We start from the raw sequence: 21,186 nt of genomic DNA, 5'->3' as shown, positions 1-21,186 counted from the left end.
TGCTCCCTCTACCTAACCTATGTGCATGTTATCAATACAAACCATTTCTATAGCCATACCTAGTGTGACATCCCTGCTTATCTGCTAAAATAAAATGGTTGCTGTCACAATATCAGCTATGGTTACCCAGCTCTCTCTGAACAACAAAGTGTGTGGTACAGCAGAGAGAATCTTGTTGTTTAAGAAGCATAGGCCTGCCTATTCAACTGGCAGATGCAAACCACTTCACAAGTTAAGGGAACATAGCACCACATCCAAGCTGTCAGAAGCTATCACGCTTGCTAATGCTTCAAGTCTGTCAGAGGCAAAAGAGGTACTGCTTTATTCCACTCCAGGTCATGTTATCATGAGCACACAAAAGATAAGAAGAAACAGGAAGCAGCATGCTGAAAGAAGGCATGAGAGGCTCTCAGGCTTGTACTGGCTAAAAAAGAGTTCTACCAAGCTGGGCACAGGTGGCATGGCTGCTACACTGCAACAGTCCAGTAAATCAGTTTAAAAACTACTCCCTTATCTTCAAAATGGGAAAAATTTTCAAAATTACATTTGAAAACATTTTCAAAAAAACATTTTCAAAGAGTAAACTTCAGTTTTGCACAATTTCTTGGTGAAAAATGATGAATGTAAGTGATTTTATCTTTTGTCCCTTATTCAGTTTCTGAAATTGTTAGTCTATACAGCTTGCTAATGGAGTTATGATGCCATTTGTAGAAACAAAAAACCTTTAGTTACCCACAGAAGTAGTTTTGTGGTACTTTGTCTTTGGTTGCAGTCTCACTGTGTTGTTCTGTCAACAAACCTCCACTCACACCCCTCAATGTTCCTCAATGCAGAAACCAGTGATGCTGTTCAGTTTTATTAAACTGCTGCTCTCAGAAGCACATGAATATGTGAAATCCCATAAAACAAGTACTGAAAATTATAGTCAAGTTTTGTGTACTATTAAGTGTTTGTACACCACTGGCAGGAGCACTGATGATTGCTGTTTGTAGATGAGAGTGCAGCAGAGAATAGAACCTATTTCTGTGCAGAAAGTTGAAAAATACATAAAGAATGGCTCATTTTCTCTTGAGATGTACTATACTAACATGCAAAAATTTTCAGATCTATAGATGCCTGCAGTGCTACATAAATAATTTTTAAAATAAAATAATCCTTGTGATATTTGACACTGACAAACAGGTGAGCCTCCTGATGGCAGCTCTTTTGACAAAATGCAGAGAAAGGCTGATGAGAGTCCTATTAATAAAAGGGATTGAGAGAAATAAGTTCCTCCCCTCTCTCTCCCTTCTTTCTCCCCTTCACATCAAGAGGAATATTATGATGACAAACTGAGAACAAGGGAAAATACGTCCCTGTCTCTGCCTGGAACTGTATTTTCTCTTGGGAGTTACAGCTGGCACATTGCTTTGAAGACTCAGGGTAAAACATGGTATTTTTCTAAGAGCTTGTGGATCCCTGATGGATGCCGATCCTACACTGAAGGAAAAATATGTGTACATCGTTCCTAGACCCATTAGTAAAACCATGCCTACACAGCTGGTAGGCAGCCTCACTTCCAAATGTCTCTGTCAGAACAAGCTGCAACTTGGTACACAGTGTTCTTGTCTGTTATTTACCACCTCAGTCAGGACTGTTGACACATCCACAATCCTTCAGCAGTTCCCGATTAAGCTCTTAGGTGCACTTTATGTTCATTTTACTTTACTTAAAATAGCAAAAATAGACAAAAATACTACCAAAGTCTAAGATCAGTTACTGCAGAGTAGAATTAAGTTGAATTTTAAATAGGTTATAATACTGGAATGGCATATCAGGTTTAAAGTATGATGCCTGAACCTGGTATAGAGCATCTCAGGCACAAAGTGGTAATGAAGACAAGGGGTGGTAATGAACATAAGAGAGAGACAGACGGCCTTGGGAAAAAACAAAGTAATAATTTATGAAGAGACTTCTTTTTTCCTCCCTCTTGATCTACTCACTCAAAACATTCCATCTTTGTGGAGGAGCTTGCAAGAAACTTTACATCAACACATGATGTGTAAAGAGCCCTGTGACAAAGCTGGGCAGGCATTTATGTTCTGCATTCCTACAAGCGTAACACTTACCCATCTCTTCAATAAATTATGTGGCCTGAGGAATCTGCATGAGCTATGATTCCTCCACATTTTGCTCAGTCCTTAGACCTTCCTCCTACCTCCTATCTTCACACCCTATTTTTCTATAGAGAGATCATTGCTATTGAACTGGGAGTATGAAAAACACTGGGCAAATATAAAAAATTTGAGGTTATCTGAAGGCTTTTTAATTGCTTAAGAGCTCATTGAAACGTCCCTAGGACAGAAACGAAATGTATCTTACAAGTATCTTACATTTTAGTTCTGAAACAGCAAATTTGCATTGAAACAACAGGTGAAAAATATATGAAGAAAAAGGGCAGAAAAAGAAAAAAGTAACCAATTTTTTCAAGATCTTAAAAACCCCTGAAGGTTCAAATATATAATTTTCACTAATTAACTAAAAATACATTGTTTAAAAGTCTTTAAAGTATTTTTTTAAAAAGACTCTGAAAGTCCATTATGCCTTTCTCTTATCTTAGTCCCTTAATGGCCTTTATTTCCCCTTTTCATTATAATGACACCTAGCATGAGAGTGACACAAAACAAAACCAGATTACTGTTTTAAGCACTCTGCACACACAGGACAGACAACATGCTCTTCCCAACAAGCAGCCTATGAACTCTTTTTCTCTCTACATTCATCCCCCTGCATTTGTCTGACACTCATCTATGATATGGCTATGCTATAAGGAAAATATAAAAATAGACTGAAGTTCTCACCATTTCTGCTAAAGATAAATACAAGAACATTCCAGCTGTAATAGTAAAGATCCAGTTTTGAATGGATGGGTCAGTCGATAGAGAAAGGCCAATATAAAGTCCTAAGAATGCTGTTAGCGCACTTATAAAATTCATCAAAATTGCAATCTTCGTGGGGAGCCCTGTACTTAGCAGCACAGCAAAATCTCCTGCATAGAGAAAAAGAGAACATTTATTATTTAGCTGATAAATGTATTTTTAAGGCTCTTGGTAATAAAATATGAAGGAAAATAATTAGGATATGCACAAAGATAGTGAATGACGGAGGGCTGCCTTTAGAATTCTGTAGAGTTAGTTATAAACTTGTCCAGTGTGAAAGAAAAATCTCAAAACAACAAAAAAGTCATATTGACTTGTACTTGTTTAGCTGTTCCGAAAGATAGCATACAGTATTGAGGAGGGCTTTCTGTTAGTTCTCTATGTTCTGTGACATTCCAACTTGGATACATGCAAAAGTGAAGTCACATGGCTTCCCAGAGTTTCTAAATCTTTCTCCACTGGGAACTTGCCAGTTCAAATCATGTGGGTATATTTGCAGCACGGTCTTTGAGTGTTTTACAGGTGCTGCAAGTCAGAGTAATCTATGCTGGTCTGATCCCAGTTTAATTCCACTGATTTCAGTCCTCATCAATTGGAGCAAGTTGTACATCAGAATCCCATTGCAGATTTTTCTTCTAAAATAAAAGATTTCATAACAGGCCCACAGTAGAAGATTCGAAAAACTTTGTTTCATGAGTGTAAAGGCCACTTTGACACTGAGGCACTACTGCCCCGGAATTAAGAAGGTGTCTTTGGAGGTAACTGTCAGGTATTTAAATTTTCTTTGCTATGCAAACAAGAGTTACCAGTTTTACAGCAGTCCTCCATCCCACCTTTTTGTTTGGAGGAATTTTCTACATAGCACATGAAATCTTCAGTCACTTAATGACGGAAATGAGAACCTGCAGTTCTCATCTCAAACTTCCCAGTTTATAAACATCTGTCAACACAATGCCAGGAGCAGCTTCAGCCATGCTGGAAGTTTTACCACAGAAGGTCAATCAAGGGCAATATTCAACAGAACAATCTTCCCATCCCCTCCATTAGTAGAATAGGTCATACACCTTTTATTATCTTATTGTTCTTGATTAGCAGCAGGAATGAGGGTAGCAAGAGGAATACATGCTTAAATAGCTCTGCTGCATATTGAAACTCTTGGATAGGCCACTGTGTCAGGCATGGCCATTATGCACACATGGGTCTTGCTTACAGTTTATTATTTTTTGTGTCTGTACACATAAGAATAACAGGTCACTCCTGACCTGATGTCATTTGCATTTGGAGAAGGCAAGATGGGAAGGCATCCAGTAATGAGTGCAGAAGCCTCCCCTGGTTTTTGTGAAGGGCAAAGAAAGTATCAGCCTCACATAGTAATGTTATAATTCATGATGCTATAAACAAGAATTCCCACAAATGTCATACAGGAAAGAACTTTTTAGGAAACCTGGAAATGCAAAGCCAATCAGGAAAAATACACACATGTATTTCTTACCCATTTCATGAGGAATTTCATGGCATAAAATAGCAACAGTCGTTGTCACACCTGTTTCTGTTGAGGATGAGAATGCTGCTCCTATTACCAAGCCATCAGCAAAATTGTGAAGACTGTCACCCACCAGAACCATTATTGCTAACAAGCTGATTTTCTTACCTCGGAAAACAAACAAACAGATAAAAAGCCCAGTTTTAACCCAAACAGATATTGCCACTTTTGTTATATTACAAATGATTTGGGGTTTTTTGTGACTTTGCATATAACATTACAAAAAGTCATGATAATCAGAGGGAAATAGTGTTTATCTGCTTTGTCCTTGTTATTACATGTCCGTCAATACATTTGAAACAAAAAAAGAAGGTTCCAGAACAATTCAAAATGAGATGCAGATACCAGGAAATAACTTCCTTATTCTTACTAGGTCAACTATTAGACAAAAATTTTGGTTTGAGTCCAGTCTCACGATGTATCCTAAGGGTTTCTATTATATTTCTTTATTTATATCTTTCTTTATATCAATTTATTTCTATATTCTTTCTTTATTTGATGAAATTCACACAAGTTTTGCTAGATGTTATGTGGAGTTCTTCCACAGTTGCTCACAGAATTGCACAGCTATAGTGAAGATAAATATTTGGTCTCACACAACTGATTGTTTTAATCCTGTGAAGCTTACTACTGTTGAGTAATATTTGCAGGGTTTAGTTTTCTTATGCAGTTGCGTTACAGTGAAAGATAGAAATGAAAGACAACAAGCCTAAGAGTATCACTTATAGTAGAGGGTTACAGTATGCTTATATCCAATATTTGTTCCAATCAATTAATGGCTGTTATGCCCATAGTACTCCTATCTGGAGCACCACTCCTGGGTGTAGATGGCTGTTTGTCTTTCCCATACTGCTCTGTGACCTTGTTTACTGTGAAACAGTGTACTGGGTGTTCATGGCATCATGTCACTTGACATGAGTGGAAAGGTGCCACTAGTGATGCAAGTACTGAGCTCAAGCTAGGGAATTAGGGACAGTCTCTCTGCCCAGCCTGTAACAGCTGGGTGGAATGCTGAACAGATTCACAGGGAGGGAGTATATCTCTTCAAGAAGCAGCAAGGCTCCATATAAGTTCAATGTCTAAACTTAGCAACACTTAATTAGCTGCCCCATCCTGTACTTTGTTTCATTCATTTTACCCACAATCTTACAAGCGGCTGCCTGATGTCTGTCAAGAAACCCATCCAGCTTCCCTCTACACAGAATGGACAGAACACTTTGAAAAGGGTTGGTTTCAGGCCTGAAGGAGCAGGTTCATGATTTGGGCCCTAAATATGTATTTTTCTGACTTTTGGTGACCCCACATCAACATAGTATGACAGACTAAGGAACAAACATGAAGCTGCACAGACCTGTCTGAATACAGTTATTACAAGGTTTCACTCCAGTAATGTTTCTCAGAGATGAACATTTTATAGTGATGGGGGAGATGTTTTTCTTACAGAAACTGGCTAGAAATCAAGCCTTCAGACTATTATGAAAAACACAGAGCACATAAAAGCCTAACAACCGTATTCAGAAAATCCTCCCTAGTTGCCTGGGAGCTCTGTGGGTTCAGAAAAATTGGCAGGCTTGTTAGATTTTGCTGCCAGCTTACAGAGCCGGACGTGGATGTCCCCAGTTTGCACAGTTCTTTCTAAACACTATGGGCAGTTTATAACCAATAGCACAGAGCATGAATTACATAGAAATAATAGATTGCTGCATTACATTAAGTTTGTGATTTGTAATAAGCACTGGCAAGGGTGAAATCATGGCCTGCCCTGAGGTCTTATTGGTCTGTTTTGTTCAAGTATCTGATTGTTGGAGAAGATATACCATGATTACTGGGACTCATTCCAGTGTATTGTAGTATAGCACAGGAATCAGGTTAACATGGAGCAATTACAGATTTAAGTTTTGTGAACTTCCTTGACAGAAAGTTAAGAAGATGTATGTATAAATAAATATGAATGTTTATCTTACTTTACTTTCAGCATATTTTAAAGCAGCTTTGTTACTGGCAGTTATCTCACTGCATTATATTCCAACACGAACTCTGAGTACTAACTTATTACCTTAACTATTTCTACAAAGCCTCCTCTTCTCCAAAAACCTTACTTTTTCTCTGCTTAAAGAGGGGATTAGAACTCATAGCAAATTCTATTCTGTAATTTGCATAAAACTAATGGGTACAGGACCTCAACATATACTACAGTTTTTAAGTTTAGAATAACATTTTGAAGCAAACATTTATCCATAAATAGATCTTTTCCCAATGTTTCCATGACCAACACAGAAAAAATAGTTTTAGTAAATGTAAAGTGTCACTAAGTATACCAAATATAAAATGCTACTGTTTGGTCTTCTCTGATCTTGATACAAAAAGTATGGATAAATGAGGCCAGTCAGATGTCTTTTTCTTTCATCTCCCTGACTATCTAAGGTGATTGACTCCTTTTGCAGTCCTACTTGACAGGCATTTACAGTGAAGCTTTGCAGTTCTGGAGTTGTCAGGCTTCTCTCTTAGACCTGCAGATTCCGTTCAGTTTCATGGAAGAAACATCTAGCTCAGTATCAAGGAACCCAAGTATGTTTATGCACTTAGCTATTTAAAAGAACTGTAATGAAACAAACTTTTGTAATTATGTATTCCCAAATAACCTCCCCCCGCTTCCCTACTAAGATTTCACTTATGGAGATAAGACCCAGGTATGAGAAAAAATTAAACTAAACAAAGATTACTGAGAAAATATCCCAAATTGAGTTAGTTGGAACAAATAACATTGAGATCACTAGAAATTTGTTGGTGCCTAGCAGGTAATGATGATTGAACTGAACAGAAATATCTAGAGATGAAGTATGTAGTCATGCTCAAACTTGCACTGGATTGTGTACTACTGGAGAGGTGAGAGTGAAGAAATGAAAATCCAGATTTCTAATGCTTCAGAAATAGAAATGAAGTCCACAAGAGCAGAAGAGAACATTAAAAACCTGGAAGAAGATAATGAAATATTTAAGTAACTCAAACTGATGACCTGAGATCTGACATCACAAAAGAAAGGGGAGGTAATTATAGTAAGTAAACTGATTTCAATTAAAATATTATTCCCTCAGTTGAATAACTGCAACTCTACTGAATTCACCAAGGTCACAAAGTACAGTTAAAGGCAAAATTTGGTTTGTACTCTATTTTGCTATTTTTAGTAACTAAGCAGCAAAAAACCACAGAAGACAGGAATTATCTGAAGTTCTCAGAAGCAAACAGATTATTCTAAAACTGAGAGCCATCATGAAGCTGTAATTCCATACCTGTAATTAATCATTACTGGTTTAAAGAGTCTACTGCTTTATTGTGTAAGAAAAGAAGGACATAGAATTATATTAGCATAGGGAGCCAACAAAACAAATGTTTCACCACCTTCAGAAATAAAAGCCTGAGGTAAGTTTAAAATTATAAAAATATGTTTTGTATTAATTTTTGACTATTTCCCTTTAAGCAAAGGCTTTAGAAAAGTAGATTGCAACAGTGAGACAGCAAATACTAAAGCAAGGACAGTGTAAGATTAATGAACTTCACAATTACAGGGTTGGCAGCTGAGAAGGTCTTTAAGCAGAGATTAAATTATGTAGCCAGGCGCCATGAGACGTGGTGATGTAGCACAAAGCAAACACAGAGCTAAGCCAGCTGCACACTTTCAATTCCATCTTAGAAAATACATTTGAAGGATTTTCCTGTCTTGCCTAGTGTTTTTATTGATACTAACTTTTTTTGCTGATCACCTTGCTCTCTGGAGGAACTTCAGCAGGTTCAGAATCTTCTGGGCTTCTCTAGTTAAAAGCAAAGATAATACATCAGTGTTAAGGGGCTCTTCCAGCTGCTGCCATAAATACAGGAAAATACCAACTAAGTTCAAGCCATTTGAATTAAAGATAGTCAATTGTCATTTGCACAGATATCATTAGAATAATTTACTGGCCACTGGCAGTGTGATTGGTAATGCAGAAACACATAAAAAAGAAATATGCCTTGCCAAGAGAGGGTTAAGTCTAATTCAGGTAGGAAGAAAGACTTTCATAGGCATTGTTGTAGCCCAAGAAAACCACACTTCTGCTTGAATACACAAAAAATCTGAGCCAAATGCAAGACTAAAAGGGACATTATAATTAAAATTGCATGTTTTGATTTTGTCATGACTGGATGACTGTATTTTCTTGGAGAATATGTCCACAGGATTTCCAAGGAAAAATAGGTAGTCTCTTTGGCACTCATGCTCTTCACAGTTTCTTTGTGAAAACACAAGACTAAAAAGAGATGATAATCAGTAGTTTCACCCCCTTTCAAAATATAGGAGGTTTTCTTCAGGGTGGTGCAGTCTCCAGTGTCTTGTGTCTTGCTTTTAGCAGGGGCTTCATCTCGGCACCAGGCAACACTAGCTGGGTATGGCAGCACTTGAGTACGCCCCATGGTGAAATTTACCCTCATTTCAAGTGAAGAAAGAAACAGTGTCTGCTTCCTTATCCTAGAGAGATAAGTTGATGTATCAGCCCTAACGTTTAATTAATAGATATTGCAACTGTTGGGAGAGAAGGGAGAACATGAGTAATCTCTCATTGCCCCTACCTCCCTGGGGCTTTGCTTTCTGATTGGAGAAATTATTAGAAGCGCATGTGAGGGAAGAGATAAGCCAAAAGACTTGTTTTCTTGAAACTAGAAAGACTGAATTTTATTTGCTGGGGGTTTTTTTTCCCAAAAAAAATGTGTTAAATGTATTGTGGCAGCCAGTGGAGTCAACAACAGCACGAGAGCACTGTGTCAGGGACAGCAGCCACCACTCCAAAAATTGTACCAGAGATGTGCACTGGCTACAAAATAGAATATGTTTATTGGCTGATATTAGCTTGGTTGTGATGAAGGATATGTGCTGCAGATGCATGAGGAAAGAAGGAAAAATAATTGTTTTTCATATTCTACATTATAAAGGAAAAATAAATGTCTCTAATTCCCATGATTGCAGCCAGTCATATGAATTCCAGTAATTGTTCCAGTTCGCCTATAATATTTATTCACATGTCACTTCTTTGAACTCTGAGTCAAAAACTGCAAGACTAATTACTGACCTGAAGGATTTATAAGTTTTTCTTAGTCAACCAGTGTTTGTCTTAGTATTACTCACATGATTCTGCAAAATTGGCTGCTCTTGTACAAACCAGCTCAGCCAGGGTAATTCATGTGATCTATATAGAACTTTGGGGGGATTTTGCAGCTGAGGGGAATGACATGATCATTTTTTATCATAAACAGGAAGCTATGACATGTCTCAAAAAATAGTAAACATGCTTCACTCCTCTGTTTGCTCTGTTTTCAATTGAGAGTTTCCCAACTGTGTTTTGGAGATTAGCAGTGACTCGTGAGGCTCTTGCCCATCACAACTACATTAGTAAAATGGAGTTTACCTATGCATCCAGATGCTGGACATAAACTGAAGAGATTTGTTGAAAGAAAGAGAAAGCATTTTAAAAGTTATGACTCATATTAATTTGCAAAGATTTATCTGTCTGGATAATATCCACAGACCAGTATAAAAGTGTGTAACTTCGTATAGGCAAGCACCATTCCCAGATATCCACAGTGTTTACATTACTCTTCACATCTATGGAAGAATGCCCGAGAACTGCCCAGGATTTAATCTTTTCACTAATTATGCACTTAACTCTCACTGCAGAAAATTCTGAAGTTTTTCCTATGGGAGAGTCTGTCTTTACATATGGTCAATGTTTAAAAAGAAGGGAGGAGGAAAATCTTCAAGAATTTTATCAACAAAATGTATAACAATACAGGAAGTGTATTGTTATATCAATCTGATACACACTTAAGAAGAGTTATTGTAAAATATCTGTTCTTAATATCTCTATGAAAGCTCATTATAAGCTTCAAAATTTAGAGATTCTTGACAATCATGTCAAGTAATAACAAATCAATAAAGACTGAAAATACTGATTTATTACATTAATTTTGTTCATTTATTTTGAGGAACAGAGAAAGAAGAATATAAATTCAGGGAAGTATGTCATATTGGTAACCTACCAACTGTATGGTTGAAGTAGATTTGCCTCTGCCTGACTGTTCATTTAATTCAGACTCCACTGGAAGATCATGGGAATGTCCCCAGTGCCCATTAACTAAAGAAAGGCCCTGCTGAATGAAGATGCTTTGCAATTAGTTCTGAAACCCAATGAACACAGGTGTAGCATTTCTCAGTCTTTTGTGAAAATTTAGCATTTTTAAGAATAATTTTTTTCCAAACAAAATCTATTGAAAAAGATCACCAGCTGGCATCAACAGTTCCTAATGCTTATTTTGTTAAAAAACCCTGGAAAGTGAATCAGATAAATCAGTGACAACCACAATGGTTTGATAAAACTAAATTTATTTTAAAAATCAAACTAAAATTGAAAGGTGACATAGATTTAAAAATTAACTCGGAGAATTCATCTAGTTCTCAGTAGAAAAAGTTTAAAGACTTGTGGGATGATGATAACAGCTTTCTCTCAAGCAAGTAACAAAAAGGACTCCTTTTTACCGAGCAAATAAAATATCACCATCATCAAAATATTCTCCTTCTATTAATCTCACATTATATTCCTATGGCTGAATCAAAGGTAGTGGGAATTGGGAGTCATTTCTGCATGTCTAAATCAGGCCAGTCTTCACACTCTCTGCAGAACAGAACCAGCAAAGGTTTAGCCTTCTTAAGTGACATTAAGATTGTCTCTCATGCTTAATGAGCCGTCACATTTTTTGTTACATTATATCCTTGTGCATAATCCTACTTTCAGGCTCCAGCCACAGTAAAATAAAGTATTAGAATTACTGTTAGCATAGCCGTGAGCAAGGCGATATTATCAATATAAAATTGGGTCCTATTGACTGCAACCCACATATTAGATTTTCAAATCATTGGGATAGGGATCAAAAGCAATCTGAAAATTTTAAGATATCATTCTTGAAAATATCTTATGCTTGCGTCTATCTTTCTATTACATCTTTCTCCTCTTCAAACAGAGCCTAGAACAAACAACTGTCATTGCTATTTCATATGGATACACACTTTTCACCTGCTCCAGTGCGAGTCATGAATGCAGGCTTATGGAACACATCCGATTAACTGTTCCCTTCTTGAGTTATAAATATATGGAACACACTCATGAAGCAAGCACAATCCACAGAGCAAAGCAAAATAGAAACTGAAGGTCAATCTGGTAGGAGCACTTTGGAAAGCAATTATCAATGCTTCATTTAACTCACAGAAATTATAATTTCCGCAATCATTCTAACATTCTATGCACTGCAAAATCTCAAAATACAAGTGTTTTTTTAAAGGATGAATTGTACAAAGCTTTACCTGGTCACGAGGTGTTACCAAAAGAAAGAAACACTTTTCTATCAGGAAAAATCCATGAATTCCTCCAATTATTCCCAAAAGTTTCCAAATATATTCTTTTCCCTCATAGAAATGTTCTAAATCTTGTGCTTCATGTTTATGTAAACCAAGAGTCTGAAATAAAAGAGACAAAGTTAAAAAAAAAAATTAAATGACAATGTTTTAATTTTTTCTAGAGCAAGTCATAATGTGTTAATTCAAGTTATTCTCAGAATTTTATTTTCCCGGTTCTTTCAAAGTTAAATTGTGTCTTTTGAAATAATCAGCTGAATAGGAGAGGATGAAATGAATTATTATTATAAACCTCTGTTACACTTGTTCATCTCTCAGTTGTGAAAGTAACAGTATTTTTAGGGACAGTTTATGAAATTACCTTTTATATATATGAGATATATCTTGTTTGCAATATATTGATGTTAAAATGCTATTAAAATTACTTGAATCATGTTACTATATAAACTTCATATTGAAAATAGATAAGGAGCTACTGGAGAGGGTCCAGCAGAGGCCCCAAGGATGTTTATGGGACTGGAGCACCTCTCTTATGAGAAGAGTCTGTGGGAGCTGGGCCTGTTCAGTCTAGAGAAGAGAAGTCTGAGAGGGGATCTCATCAATGGATATAAATATCTCAGAGGTGGGTGCCAAGAGGATGGTGCCAGGCTCTTTTCAGTGGTGCCCAGCCACAGGATGAGCAATGGCCATAAACTAGAACACAAGAAGTTCTACCTCAATATGAAGTAGAACTTCTTTACATTGGGGCTGGCAGAGCACTGGCACAGGCTGCCCAGGGAGGTTGGGGATTCTCCCTCTCTGGAGACATTCAAAAACTCCTTGATATATTCCTCTGTGACCTGCTCTAGGTGATCCTGCCTTGGCAGTGGATTGGACAAGATGATCTCCAGAGGTCCCTTCCAACTCTGACTATTCTGTAATTCTGTAACTCTGTGATTCTGTGAAAATAATGAATAAATTAATTAATGTATAATTAATGCAAAAATTCATTTCTATTGGTAGGTGTGCTTCCTTTTTTTCCCCAGTGTCACAGCACAGGAGCCCTCCTTTGCTCTGAAAGTGAGGGCTCTAAAGGCTACTGGATACATCACTTGAAACTGGTGAAAGAGAATACTTTCACACTTAAAAGGTGTTGCTGCAAGAAATGCAATTGTGTGAGTGAGAATTGCCTTCCTTGAAACACTCTCCCAGTTTTGCTTCCAGAGATGATGCATCAAGTATGAAGAAAATTTTGACCAGAATCTTAAGTGAAGCTTCTTCTATGACCACTAGAAGTCTACTCATAACATATGTGTCATACCAGAGGAACCTCTGTCAAAAACAAATGAATACACAATGGAAAATTTGGTTCTGTTTTGCACGTTATCCTGTTCTTAAAATTTAGATTATGAATTTAGGAAAAGATCATGGCACCCATTTTATTGCAGTTCTAGGCCTCGGGATTAATTAGGCTGATAGATCCTGGTTCTCTGGAACAATGTGTGGAGGGGACTATGGATGCCTCATAAAACCTTTGAACAATTTCTGTTAAAATGTGTTACAGAATCTGCCTCATGAAAGAAATTAATACCCAACTAGCACTTGGCTTGCACAGGACTTGTGGGGTTTCTGAAAAGTTTTTTTGAAAATAGGAACTTTATTTTCTTTGAATCCATTGATGCCTTTTCCTGGTCTTAAAATCAAGAGTTGTACATGGTTAGAAGGGGAAAAGGGATTTTACCTTGGTATTTATTTTAAGGATCCTTAAGTGCACACGTCCAGGTTGTATGCATTGAAATGCACCCCACCAAATATGCCCCAAAAGATAAGGTATAACATTATAGGTGTTACTAATTAGCACATCTATCAAAAATTCCCCAATGAGAGGCTCAAGTGAGACACCCCCCCTCCCCCCCCCACCCCCAGGAACCTTCTCCTGGATGGTTCTATCTTGGTTTACAGAATGTGTTCTGGAGAGGACCTTGGGGTCTGGGGCACACTGATCCCTAGCTACGAAGCTTCTAAAATGTTTAGTTTCTTAGCTTGACAAGCAAGCCCAAGAGTGTAGGCAAAAAGCACTAGTAATACAGAAGTTGTAAAAAGGTATAACGGGTAAAAAAGAAAAGGCAAAAAATCTTCGTGGCATCACCATAAATCATGGATTTCTACTAGTTATTATTTTTAATTTCTCTCTGAGCTACAGAGTGCAAACGTAATTGGAATGCTGGGGGGATTTCAGGGAAAGCTTTATTTATAAACTGATGAGCATTATCCAGGTTTAAATGAAACTTTTTTCCGTGTGTGTGCACACACAAATGTGTCAACATTTTAGAAGCACTGAAGTGTCTATTACTTACCTGAGGAATAAGATGTAGCAATGCATCTCCAGAAAGGGTTCCAACAGCCAAACCAACAAATAGCTGTAAAATGAGTGTATAGATTTCTTGACAGGAGTTAAATAAAATGAGAGTTGTACCAAACATAGATCCAACAGTAATAAGTAAAACAGCAACAGTGCTGTAACCATATTCTGTAGGGGAAAACAAATCAAACAAAACAAGGGCACCTTTAATCATCCAGTATTTGTATTTGTGTTCGAGTATTTGTTTTGTATTTGTAATTGTTTTCAAGGGTATGTTTTAATACCTCTATATACAAGCACACAGGAGAAGTGATTCATTGTGCCGCTGTCTGATTTCAGCTGGGATTAATTTTCCTAGTACCTGGTACAGAGCAGAGTTTTGGATTCAGGATGAGAATAATGTTGATAACACACTGTTATGTTTTGGTTGTTGCTGAGTAGTGCTTGCACTGAGCCAAAGACTTTTCAGTGTTTCATGCTCTGAAATTGAGGAGCTGCACAAGAAACTGAGGAAGGGGTGAGGGGGGAAATAGCTGGGACAGCTGACCAAACTGGCCAAAGGGATATTCCACACCACAAAACGTCATGCCCAGTGTATAAACTGGGGTAATAGGCCAGGAGGCGCTGATTGCTGCCTGGGGTGAGCTGGGCATCCGTTGGCAGGTGGTGAGCAATTGTATTGTGCATCATTTGTTTATCTTGGCGTTTATTTCTCTCTCTCTTTTTTTTTTTAATGTTCCTTTGCAGTACTAGTCATCATAGTAGTAGGAGATGGAGTTGCGTGAATTGTATATTTTACTTTATCTCAATTATTAAACTGAACATAGCTCAAGCAATGGGTTTTACCTTTCTCCAATTCTCCTCCCCAACCCCTGGGGGGGTAGGCAGTGGGGGAGTGTGCAAGTGGCTACTTCATATTTAGCTGCTGTCTCGGGTTAAGCCACAACAGCCACATAGATTTTTCTAGTCATGTGTGATACAGATGACAGAATTAGAAGCCCAGAAAACATTCATTTTTTCAGGCTTTACATGTAATAGTCTGGTGCTTCCAAATGTCAAACCTTAAGAGCTAAACAGACTGTGGCTATGCAAATTAGAGACACTCAGAGCAGCACAGTGAATACTGCTCTGCATTTTCTTCCTCTTTTAGCAGGTTTATGCTTGAGATTCTATGTTCTCACATGCCACACCTGTGTATCTTTACAGTCAACACCCATTTTTAACCAAATCCTTTTCTGTAAACAAATAAAGGCCTAAAACCTCAAATGAATGTAGGGATATAATTTAGGTTCTAAGCATGAACATTTTGGTTCAACTTGTATTTACAAATCTGCTGTGGAAATACATCCCTTCAATTAATACACCAAGACCACCAACATATTTTTCCCAGATTACTGGGATTTTTTTGAATGTTACTCTTAAAATTCTTCAGAGTTACATACTGCTCACATTTCCAACATGAAATTTTGCACAATATGAATCCTGATTAATTTGTATGGAAGTGTTAAAATGGGAGGTAAAACACTCATAAGAAACACACATAAAGGAATTAATGCCAAAATATTCAGAACTTTACTTAATGTTTCAAACTTTAAAAGCACTGCAAATGTTCAGCACCTCATAAAATCAGACAGTTAATTTCACAGACTGTACATTCAAATACAAGAGTATAGTAGATATATATGGAAGACCAAGCCTTGGTGACTTAGCCAAAACAGCATATCCTGTCTGTAAAATAGAACTCAGAATAAAACCAATGAGCCTATGCTCATGTCACTAGGTCACACATAGGTCAAACACGGAGTCCTTTATCTGTATCAAGACAGCAGAAATATCTCTGTGGTCATGGAAACCTTCCTTTGTCAAAAAGCACAGGGAAAGGGCTGCAGAAAGGGCCTTATTAATTCCATTCTGCACTTGAATAGTTCAGTTTTTCTCATCTCTCACCTTTATGAAATCACTAAAATGTCATTGATTGGGCTGATGGCTTTAGACTTGGAAGAATCCCACTTAACAGTGAATTATTCATGAACCTTGTATATGACCTGGGTAAGTTACTTTCTTTTCTTTCTTTGTCCCTTGATTCCTGATCTGAAAAATGGTCATATCTGTGTAGCACAGAAAAGATCAAAGCAGTGAAGACTGCACGGTGTTCAGGTAATGAAAATAGAGATAAGGTAAGAAAGAAGGACTGCTCCCTATTGAAGACCCATAATGATTCTTCCTATTCTGTATGTCTCTCTCCTATAACAACTCCTGGGATATCCAAGAGTGTTCTCCCATGCTTTTTAGTTCTGCGATATCCACGTGTGTCCGTTCATGCTTTATAATTCATGTGCTGTTCCATAAGGATCATTGGGCAGCAGGATGTGGGGAAAACTTACTAGCTCCAAAAAGACCTAGTCATCCAAAGCTGGCCATGTAGATATTAGGATAAAGGTATTGAAGACATTGATTTGTAGCCTAAAAAGTTCTCCTCTAGATGCAGGCATTTATGCTTAGATGGCCATTCCGTTTTGGTCATTCCCAAATGACCATATCCCCCCCCAAAATTAATGTCTCTGGTATTACACCTGCACACTTTGATTTGTAGCCACTTCCCAGATATCACTGGGTTAAAATAAAGAAAAAAAAAAGCCCAGAAAACACATTAGGAAACCCTCAGGTCAGATCAGATCCAAATTTTTCTTTTATAAGGTGGACTAAGGATTGATTACAGGAGAAGTGGAATCCATGGAACAGATGGGGCAGAAACTTCTGGAAGCAGAGTCATGTGAGGGCTACAACTGCAAGTGGAAACAACCTGATTATACTCTAACCCAGTTCTTGTTCCAGCTCTATCACACAAGTCCTACTGCCCTGTTACTGTATTTCTGGATATTTTTCTTACTACAATAGTATCCTCAAAGCTCCTCTGCTATAAAATGTCTCAAGCTGAAACACCATTAGCATTCACACAGAACTTACCTATATCAAGCATTTGTCACATCATGGTATGAAATGCCAGCTAATGTGACCCTGATTCTATATGTAAGAGCAATGCAGTGATTCCAATTTAAACCTGGTACAAGTTTCACAAAATAAGCCCTTATCCACTGATAAGGACTTGTTATTGCCTACCTGCTGGCAATATCAAGCAGTCCTCTAACAAATGAAGAAAATAAAACCTTACATATGGAAATATAATTCCAAGTACTATAAAATAAAAAGACCATTGAATCTCCTCACTTCTCAATATTATCTGACACATACGCTATGAAATTATAGGATGCATAAATTACAAAGGGCATAAATCCCATTATGTTTTGGTTTATTAATAAATGAAATGTCTCTGGAAGTCCTTGCATCTCTTTATCTGAATTTAAATGATAATTTATTAATAAGAACATAACTCACTTTCCACAGTTGTTGGTGGAAGCTTTGTCTGCTTGAAGTCAGGAAGCTGACATGAGCAACTTAAAAGTTGTTGAATGATAGCTGGACTGATTTGCTTGAAGTGGTCCTTAGAAATGGAGGAAGAACTGTTTTTCAAAAATATCTTCACAAGTTCATTGGCAGAGAAACAAACCTTTGTAGAAAAGTATATACAGTTACATGAACATGTTGCATATACCTGCATTTAACTTTGAGGTTAAATACAGAAACTTAGAACACAGGGCTGTCCAGCCTAGAAGAAACCTGCTATATATATACTCTTTCTTGCTTAAATTAGTTTAATTACTTCAATTACTGCATTTTTTTCCCATGTAAACTTGATACTGCTATATATTTCAGAAAGACCAGAATCTTTGGGATAAAGCAGCTCAATTTCTATTGAAGCCACTTAGAGTCATAAAGATCGTACAAAGTAATATCTTTCAATATTTTATTGTCATATGTGTTAAGAAAAATGTTTTAATGCTAATATGAACCATACCCTTAGCTATTCTTGTGAAAGTGCACTATTTGCAGCAATAGTTCTATTAATATAAGGTACTGCCTATATCAAAGCAATACTGAGATTTGTCCTTGAACTGGATCTTCAGTATATCTTTCCAAGATATGGAAATAAGTTAGCTTTTTAAATTCATTAAATGAGGGCATGTCAGCAGACTAGATGTTACATAGTCTAAAATTGGTCGAAAGATGCTTAATAATTGTATTATTAGAGGTACTTCAGAATTCCAACTAATTTTTGTTCTTGTTTGGAGCATCTCTTTGTCAAAAGAAGCAATTTTTCATGGGACCGTTTATATTTCAAAAATTTTCATGAAGAATTGGGTTTTCCTCTCCAGGATGAAACTTCTAGTAAAAACATGAGCAGTTAGCATAAGAAAACTTCTAGTGGAAATTTCTGTAAACACTTTTAAACAGAAGAACCCCAGATCAAATATGTTATGTTACTTAAAGGAATAATCGTTTCTTAATCTCATCTGATGAGCTGTGATTCAATATTAAAAAAAAAAAATTCATTTAAATTGGTCTGCATCTGAGACTCAAGGGATTCCTAAATATTTTTTCTCTTATTACTGAAGCTTAAGCTTCTTTTGAAGTTGTTAAGTATAATTACTTTTAAATAACCCAGTTAAAACCCAACACAATCCTGCCTTTGCTCATCCATTAGTGAAGTAAAATATGCCTTGTGGTTCACTAAGAAACTGAATTAATTGAGCACTGATATATTCTTTCTGAAAACCACATTCAAGCCTTCAGGATAACGGGTGATCTTGTCACCTGGACCTAGTGTGTTCTGCCTTCAAGCCAAAGGAGAGCATGAAGACAATTCAGAAGCTACCATATTGGAAAAGACCTTAATTTTGCCTGTTCTAAGCAGTGGTTTTGACTCTAGAACTAGGGAACACTGACATCTGGTATCAAGTTGGAAGACTAGCTTGTGGCTGGTTATGAGCAGCATTGCTGACCAGTCAGAGCAGGGATGATAACATTTAACACTTTCACCAACAACTTGAGTGATGGAACAGAGTGCACCCGATGGCATTCACGAGTGAAATCCAGCTGGGATCACCAGTCAGCATGCTGACAGGTGTGGCTGCTATTTAGAGGAACCTTGACAAGCCGAAGAAATGGGCTGACCAGACCTTCATGAAGATCAGCCAAGTCAAATTTATGGTGCTTCACACACAATAACCCCATGCATCAATAAAGGCCAGGGAAAACTGGCCAAAAGGAAGGTAGGCTTGCAGAAAAAGCCCTTGGGGTGGGTCCTGACAGGAAACTTGAACATGAGCCACCAGTGTGCCCTTGTGGCAATGGGCACTAACTGCACACTGGCTGCAAGAGTGGAGCCAGCAAGTACTGGAGAAAGAATATTGCCCACCACTCAGGACATGTGAGTCCACATCTGGACTATGTCCAGCTTAATAACCAGCAGTACAAGACTGGCAAATTGAGGGAAGTCCACTGGAGGGCCACCAAGATGGCTAGGGAACAGCAGCACATGATGTGCCAGGAGAGGCTGAGGGACCTGGGTTTGTTCAGTTTGGGAAGAGAAGACTTGGTGGGTATCTTAAGTCTTCAACTGTCTCAGGTGGTTTATAGGGAAAAGATAAACAGAATCTTCTCAGAGGCATACAGCAAAAGAAAGAGAGGCAAAAGGTATCAGTTGCAGCAACAAAAGCCTCCAATTGGCTATAATAAAGAAGTCCATCAATATGAGGGCAATAAAGAACTGTTACAGGTTTCCCAAAAAAGAATGTATAATCTTTGTATTTGGAGACATTCAGAATTCAACTGGACGTGGCTCTGTGAAACCTGATCTAACTTTTAAGTTGGCTCTTTTTTGAGAAGTAGGATAGACAAGATGAGGTCCAGGATTACTATGAACCTAAATTTTAATGTGACATTATTACCAGGAATTTTCAATGAAAAGCAAAATTTCATCTGTAAAAATAAACTGTCCACCCATACATAAAAAAATAGCTGTTAAGGTCTATTTAGTAAAATGTTCTTGTAAGACTTGGGGCACAAGGACCTGCATCTTTTCCTGTTGCAAGCCCCAGCCTTATAAGCTTTTTTACATAAGGAGACAGAGAACCGTCTCCATTAGAGAAGCAAGTAGGTGTGTGCTCCTGGAGGATGATATAAAAGAAATAAGCAAATCGAATTTGCATATTTTCATGTGAAAAACTGGATGGATGGATGGATGATTTGGGTTTCCAAAATCCATGTTTGTTTAATGAGGAATAGTAAATGAATACATAGATATTGTGACATAGTTTAATGGAATTTAAGATTATTTATCTTATTAGATCATCTGCCACTTACTTTTTTAATATACTTTTTTCAATGTAGAGACAATGATGACTTTAAAAGAAAGCAGTGACCCTTTTTCTGTGGTAATGTTTCAAATAATAATTCCTATATAAAAATTAAATTACACATCTTAATGCAGTTAGCAAACACAAGCCATAAATGAGTCAATGTCTTGTATGTAGCAGAATGCATTACTAATGAAGCACAATGGCTATCATGGGTGCAGAAAACAGGAGACAAAATTAGCAACACAGTAGCAAAACACAAAATGTTTTAATGGAACATGTCAAGGAAAATAGGCAGAGCTAAAAAGAAGAGGAATGGGAAAAAAAAACCACCGAGAAAGTAGGAATTAACACAGAAGAGAAATTATCTTCTGTCCAGATTTTTCTTTGTGATTTTATTTTTATATATACAGAATATTTGGCTCTCAGTTGACTCCTAAGACTCAGATAATGCCCCTGCACACTTATCTTTTGAGTTACAGATGGTCTCAGAAGTTCAAGAAATCAAAAACTGAGCTTTAAAAATACTTCAATTGCTGGAGAACAATTTAAGTTCTTTTACAGATAGTATCAGTACTGATTTCTGTCCCTCATAATTTAAAATTCATATGCAACACATTTAAAATGACCTTAATTTAAAATTATTTTGAGACTCCATTAAGAGCCTCATCATGCTGATCAGCATGATCCTT

General features: G+C 37.2%; 1 protein-coding gene across 4 annotated transcripts in view; it reads right to left on the bottom strand.

Annotated features, from left to right (window-relative positions):
- Positions 1-21,186, bottom strand: part of SLC39A12 (solute carrier family 39 member 12) — a 41,235-nt gene that overhangs the window by 3,069 nt on the left and 16,980 nt on the right. For 2 of the 4 annotated variants that reach the window (XM_032113684.1, XM_032113656.1), the window contains 7 exons: positions 17,634-17,805; positions 14,233-14,405; positions 11,846-11,998; positions 10,528-10,638; positions 8,207-8,270; positions 4,411-4,569; positions 2,841-3,028 (listed from right to left, as the gene is read on the bottom strand). In XM_032113684.1, the coding sequence (XP_031969575.1) occupies positions 2,841-3,028; positions 4,411-4,569; positions 8,207-8,270; positions 10,528-10,638; positions 11,846-11,998; positions 14,233-14,405; positions 17,634-17,805 (1,020 nt within the window). The remainder of the gene's footprint in view (positions 1-2,840; positions 3,029-4,410; positions 4,570-8,206; positions 8,271-10,527; positions 10,639-11,845; positions 11,999-14,232; positions 14,406-17,633; positions 17,806-21,186) is intronic. The other 2 variants (XM_032113664.1, XM_032113673.1) reach the window with 2 other exon arrangements.

This window comes from Corvus moneduloides, chromosome 1, assembly GCF_009650955.1.
Source record: "Corvus moneduloides isolate bCorMon1 chromosome 1, bCorMon1.pri, whole genome shotgun sequence".
Classification (NCBI taxonomy): Eukaryota; Metazoa; Chordata; class Aves; order Passeriformes; family Corvidae; genus Corvus; species Corvus moneduloides.
The sequence above is the reverse complement of the archived record's forward strand: the minus strand, read 5'-3'. Positions and strand labels throughout refer to the sequence as shown.